The sequence below is a fragment of the Cryptomeria japonica genome, chromosome 1 (assembly GCF_030272615.1).
Source record: "Cryptomeria japonica chromosome 1, Sugi_1.0, whole genome shotgun sequence".
Lineage (NCBI taxonomy): Eukaryota > Viridiplantae > Streptophyta > Pinopsida > Cupressales > Cupressaceae > Cryptomeria > Cryptomeria japonica.
In genome coordinates, this window is record NC_081405.1 from 88978012 (window position 1) to 88985036 (window position 7025).

The 7025-nt window shown below is 34.0% G+C and overlaps 1 protein-coding gene across 1 annotated transcript; it reads right to left on the reverse strand.

Annotated features, from left to right (window-relative positions):
• Positions 1–825: 825 nt before the first annotated feature.
• On the reverse strand, positions 826–4418 carry LOC131041940 (probable GTP-binding protein OBGM, mitochondrial). The gene is made up of 5 exons (XM_057975210.2): positions 4088–4418; positions 3803–3911; positions 3027–3109; positions 2516–2578; positions 826–2387 (listed from the first exon to the last, which is right to left on the reverse strand). The coding sequence occupies exons 1-5, from the start codon at positions 4226–4228 to the stop codon at positions 1080–1082; spliced, it is 1704 nt and encodes a 567-aa protein (XP_057831193.2). The 5' UTR covers positions 4229–4418; the 3' UTR covers positions 826–1079.
• Between the last annotated feature and the right edge of the window lie 2607 nt (positions 4419–7025).

Sequence of the window (7025 nt, forward strand, 5' to 3'; positions counted from 1 at the left end):
TTAAATAAATTAGATTTATTCAATTTAGGATAACTATTTAATTAAAAGTGGATAGGGGATTTAATTGAATAAAATGATTTATTCATTAAATGGGTATAGTGAATTTAATTTAAATAAATTGAGTAATTTACTTAATTAAATAAAGGAATGTGGATAATTTAATTAAATAGAGAAATTAACATAAAATATTCATTTAGGAATATGGTCATTTTTATACGTCTACAACTATTATTCAATTTACAAAATTTAAACTCGTAAGTACAATTTTCATACATTTATACATATCTAAAAAGAACATTAAACCTAAGGTCAATATTCATTTTTGAATCGTTTATACATTTTATCTCTTTTAACAATAAAGCATAATATTTCACAATCAATCACACAACTTAGATTTAATTCAAACACTACTCACATCATGCAATTAATGCACATGTATAAACATTTAAATCAATCTACTTATCATTCCAAATTCATCATTTCAATTTGAACAAACACTCAAATAAGGTCATTTAAATCATCCATATTTTCAAGATGCAAATTATAAATCCTAATGTGGTGTGTGAGAGATTCCCTTTTCCATCGAAGTCGTTCAGTTAAAAGCAATTCTACCTAATTCGTGTTCTTGCCTTCAACCTCCTTCACCTCATCCTGCATTACTTGCACTCAAATTTTTATCAGTATTGACAAACCCAAAAGAATATTAAATGTCGAATTTCATATCAATTGCAGGAGTAAAAAGCATACTATATTTCCTCATACTAGATTATGAATGATCTAATCTATTTTAAATTTCAAAATCACATTACATCTTTAAATTGCACATTATTAAATAAAACGATTCGTGACATTGTAATAAATAAGAATCACCCCAAGTAAATGATACTATTCTCCTGATGTTGATTTGGTTAAAACTTAAAACAGATACTGAGAATCCAGCAACTAAAAAGCTCTTACATATTCTCATAACTTCAGAAAAGCTCCAGAACTCAGATCCTCCCTGTTAAAAAGAATGACATGCGGCGATTTGTATACTAGAAAACTCCATAAAGGTGAGTTAAACTACTGAATCTAGCACCCTAATCAACACAAATCTGGCTCAATTCAAGCTTCCATATTTTTGGTCCCTCAATGAGTTCTCGTAGGCCAATTTTTAGCTCTGGCACTCCCTCTTCCAACACAGCACACACTGGAAAAATAGGCACAGATGGTACTCTTTGCTTGAGTTCTGTTAACACCTCTTCAGCACCATTTTCATCTATTTTATTTGCCACAATTAATGAAGAACGATTAGACAACCCTGGTTGGTGCTGCTCAAGTTCAAATACCAGATCCCTTAATTGATCCCAAGGCTGGGGCCCCTTTCTATCAGCTAGAGATGCTGACAAGTCTACTACATATGCTAATGCCTTGGTTCGCTCAATGTGCCTCAAAAATGCATGGCCCAATCCTCGATCTTCATGTGCTCCCCTTATAAGCCCCGGAATATCTGCAACTGTAAGCTTGAAAAAGTCTTCATACTCAAGCTTGCCTATGTTAGGCCTTAAAGTTGTAAATGCATAATGTCCCACGGTAGGTTTAGCACGAGAAATGGCCCCTAGAAGAGTGCTCTTTCCTGCATTTGGAAACCCAACAAGTCCTATGTCTGCAAGAGATTTTAATTCTAAAATCAAAACAGCCTCTGAACCAGGATGGCCAGGCTCATGTTCACATCTCAATCGGCCTTTTCCAGTTACACGTTCTAATTCAATGTCTGCATCTTCTAGAGTCTCAGAAGAATCATCCTCATCTACTAGTTTCCCTTTCTGGTACCTTGAACCTCTTCCCATAGCAAGATTTCCTTGCCCTCCAATGCCTCCACAAGCAACCAAAAGACGTTGACCTGGTTCCACAAATTCTGCCACTGAATACTGTATTTCCTCTTTTTCAGATCCCTCTTCATCTTCAAAGTCCCCATCAAATGGTACATTCTTGTAATTATTTCTTTGAGAATGTGGAGAAAACTCATCAATGTCAGTAACTTCATCGTCACCTGACCCATTTGAATTCAGGGAATGATCCACATTCTCGTGAGAGCTCAATTCATCATCTAACGCATTTGAATTGATGGTCCGGTCCACATTCCTGATAGGGTTTAATTCCACATTGCTTCCCTTGTTTTTCGAATCTGCAGAAACATCGTAGTCTTCCCTGTTCACAGATACCTCCAGTGCTTCCTTGCGAGTCCTCTTGTTGGTTTGGAATTCTCCATTGGTGGCCTCCTTGCTTTCAAGATCTGTACTTTGGATTTCCCATGGGAATCTTTCCTGTGTGGAAGCACCTTGTAAAGTTGAAGGGATCATACCACTGACTAAATGAACCACGGTACCTACTGGCACTTGTACAACCTGCAGAGTGACTTTGATAATTGGTATTGTTTGGAGTCTTGAACAAGGTATAAATGGTTAATCAAAGACTGGGAAAATGCAACCAGCCAAAAAATATTAAGTGACAAGATCAATAACAATTTTCCTACCTTGTCTGCTCCTCTGCTACCTACTTTATTTTTGGAAAATCCCTGGCCCCCTTTCTTTGCATTCTGTAAAAAGCAATGAAATCGGTAAGATTGCTACAACTTATTCCCTGCCAGAAGACTAGTGATCCATGTTCAGACAACCACCCCCATGCATTGGGAAAATAAAGAATCTTGGATTATCTATGACGCAAAGTAACAAAAGCCCTTAATAAGTCTCAGTTTTAGCAGGGGAACACTTTCAATTTTCTGAATAAAGCTCAATATTTATTGTCTCTATCAAAAATGGCATGCATTTAAACAAGATTTAAATTTTCAGCTCTGATGTTTCTTCTCCAATAAATAGACGCAAGTATTGTCTACTTATACTTATGGAGCACTATATTACTGATCATACATATTAACCTGGATCACTACATGATTGATGACCATGAGCACTATATTACACAAAAGAATAATGCAACTGAAAAACGAACACTGGCTTTAAAATATAAACAAAAAAAAAACTGCATACGAGGTGGTGCTGAAGGTTGCTTAAATCCCAAACTGCTGCAGAGCTTTCAAGGATGACATCACCACCTTTTCCTCCACTTCCACCTACATTATTAGAGAGAACTTAAGTTCAAAAGATATAAAAAATAAAATTTTGCTAAAGCTCAAACATAATAAAGTTGCCTCAAGTCATGGCGGTCAGGTCTGGTGATGCCATTTCATATCGAGGCATGTGAAGAAAAGAACAAGGGATCTGTTATTTCATATCTACGTATAGTCACCAGAAAATGTGTGCACATGGGTGAGGTCCTCATAACAATATTGGGTTTTCTTGGCAACTATGAACAAATCTAATAACATGTAAGGTTGTGGATCTGGAATTTCTTTCTGCTTGAAAGTTATGTTCAATGCTTCTAGAATCGTCAATCAACTGCATAGGATGAAGATCCTCAAGAAAAAGAAGAAGCTTAGAAACCCTGGACCCTTATCATCCTACACGGTTGATTCCAGTGGAATAGAAAAGATTTGAAAGTTTGTTGATACACTAAGTAAGAGTTCGATACTTTTTCTCAGCGTTCCAGTCGTAGTTTAATAGCCCGAAATGGTAGATTGCAACCGAGGGATAGTAGCTAAAAAACAACAAAACATAAAGTCGTTAAGGGTTTAGGGTTTAGGGTATTTTTCAGTCCGAAATCCAAAAAAAATAGAATGCAGTACAGAAGTGTTTTAAAACTGAAGTACTAAATTGGCTTACTTCATTTTGAAAAGAACGAAATTTCTAAAACTTAAAATTATCACCATCTGGCGTGCCATGTCGAGCCTGGCGACTCCTCATATAACTGGTGCATCCACCCCCTCCTTGCCCTCCTTTAACCCATACTTTAAACCTATCTATCATTTTTCGCTCCTGTACCAACAAAATACAAGCATCATCTCTTAATTTGAATTTCCACTGCCCCTAAAGTAAAAGCCCAAATTATTTTCATAACTGGCCAAAGTAAAGCTGAAATTCGCCTGTAAATCGTTGAATAATAATGAGAAACGAATTATATATAATTAATGGGTATTTGAGGATTGATTCACCTGCAGTGGAGCAAGTTTTCCCTTCTTCGTTCGGGCTTCTGAATACACAGAAGCTGTAACAGCAATCCATGGCTGCTGCCGTTGTTTCCAACGGAGTTTCGTACTACAAAGTGTTTCAAATAATTTATGGCGTCTCCACATTCTCGTCCTGCGAAATTAGCTTAAAAATGAGAGATCTCCCTGATTATTAGTGGAGTGTCGAGTAGTTGCGGGCTCATATGGAACCATGAAACAATCCTCTAGCTGCAGATACTCCCGTCATTTTCCTCTTCTGCATTGCTGGTATATCATGCCGACTTGCAGCTTATAAGCAAGGAGTTAAAATCATTTGCTTGGTTAATAATGTGCTGTAAAATTTACATTGCGTCTTTCACAAATTATTTTAAAACCGGTATTACCTAGTAAATGTAAATATACAAAATTGTTAATTAAAAAATGTTTAAGAAATGAATTATTTATAATTTTATTGGTTAAATAGTTTGAGGTTTTATTTAGCTCTGTACAATGAAAAAAAAAATCAATTTTTTTTAGTTTTTAATTAATTAAAAAATTTGAACTTGAACATTTTATAGTTGGGAAAAGAGGACAAAATAAAATTCTAGAGGGATGGTTAAATGATGATGCACTACAAGGTATCATAGAATATGTCTAATGGTTTCACAAAGGATATGTTGGATAGAATGGTATGAGGAGGGCATGGCAATAGTCAGATATTGGCTAGATCTTCTTTACTCAAATCTTTTAGGATTTGGCCCTCCCCTCTCTTAATATCAATGAGAAGATTTGGGTTCCTAATAATCTCCTTGAAGCCAATGTCTTTTTATGGATTACATTTAGAAGGTGTCCCCAAATGTGGGATAGACTTTAGCAATTTGGTAATTAAGGTCGTTCCTTCTACATGATGTGTAGAAATTGTGAAGGATGAAAATGTGAATCATGTGAAATAGGAACAATACATTGAGAGAACTAGATTCACATTCACACTCATTCAATGAAGCTTAAGATCCATGCATGAAACCAAAATAATTAACAATTATTACATTACAGAGACCCTGTTTTACTCGATTGTTTTTTTTTTATATTTGCTTGAGGTAAATTCATATGTGGTTGCTTATGAAACCAAAAACATAATGGTAATGATTGAAATGATTGAGATGATAAGAGATCTATATAGAATAAAGATATGATGAAGACATGATATGGAAAATTAGATTTTAAAAAAAATGTACCAAAATAAGGGTATGGAAAAAATAGATATCCAAATGGGATGAGAGGCCTCTAATTTATAAGATTTCTAATAAAATAAATAAAAAAGCTATTATAGATTGGTTAATGGATGGCTATGATTAAATGAGAACTAGAGTTTGGATCAAAATTGTAGTCATGTGACAAGTGTCACATGAGGCATAAGGGATGAGGTTGACTTAATTTAAATATAAACTTGTTTAACAATTACGATGAGGGATAAAGGTGGAGGATTAATTAATTAAATAAATAATAAGTATATCTTTAATTAAGTGGCTAGAATAAGGTGGGATAAAGGTGATGGATAAATTAATTGAATAAATAATAAATATCCATTTAATTGATAACTAAGATAGGGTAGGATAAAGGTGAAGGATTAATTGATTAAATAAATAATAAATATTTAATTAATTAATGGCTAGGATACGGTAAAGTCAAGTATGGTCAAATATGGACAAATATAGGTGTCTATAAAACCAATAATGAAACCAACAATCATTTATTCCTACATTATGATTTCTCTAATCTTCTCTGGAGATAGTTCATGGAGAGACGGGAATAGTCGTGGATTACTTTTCCACATATTCCAAGTGTTTTGGCTACTTGGGAGGTGAAAATCAACAATCGTAGTTTGAAGTTCATAAGGGACTATTTCCTTCCTATTTTAGTTGAATATTTGGCTAGAAATGAATAGAATAATCTTTTAAGACAAAGAAAACATAGTGGAAAGAATTTGGGATATAATTGAAATGACTATCAACGAATTAGGAGAACCCTATAAAGATGGATTTGGGACTCTCCATCCAAAGGAATTAGGGATGGCTATAAATGGCCTAGATTTGGATGGATTGAAGGGAAAAGAAAATATGACAATTATAATGGTCTTCCCTACATCTAATATTTCTCAAAGAGTGATTGGATTAAGTTTGATTTTGATGTGACTACCAAGAATAATTTGGGTAAGGTTGGGGAAGGAGGAATTTTTTGAGATAGAGATGGCTAGTCTTTAGCTATCTTCATGTGTGATTTTGGTAAAGACTTGAATACTATGATGGAAATAAGGCCATGTGATGGATCATGATGATAACTAAGGAAAATGGATGGAGAAAAGTATTGATTGAGTGGGAATCAAAATTGGTGATAGGGGTAATGATAAGAGGAAGTATTAAAAAATAGAGATTATATGTTATCATGGCTTAAGATAGAGCTGGAAAATGGTGGTATGATGAGATTAGGTTAACACATACAGGTAGAAAGGGGAATATGTTAGTTGACTAGGCAAAAAATAGAGGTGTAGATACAAGCCAACTCAGTATATATTTTGAGTGATTAGATGTCATGTTTTGGTATTTAAAGGTATTTAAATTGCATTCATATAAATCATTGATCATCATTCACACTCGAGGATAAATCATAATAAGAATATTTCAATTTGGAACATTAAAAGGAACCTAATTTTGCATCATAATTTTAGAACATTATCATGATTGGAGAGTGTTGCCTTTGATAATTTTTGTAACTATAAAACGAGTCTAATAAAGGGAATTAACCTAGGAGAACATCATACTTACAAGTTTGTAATCTCCTCAAGATAATTCTAAATATCTTTAGACCTTAATAGTCATTATAGAATACATATCACAATAAGTTCAATTATAGAAGTTTATAGTGCAATGTCGCTTCTATTAAATAC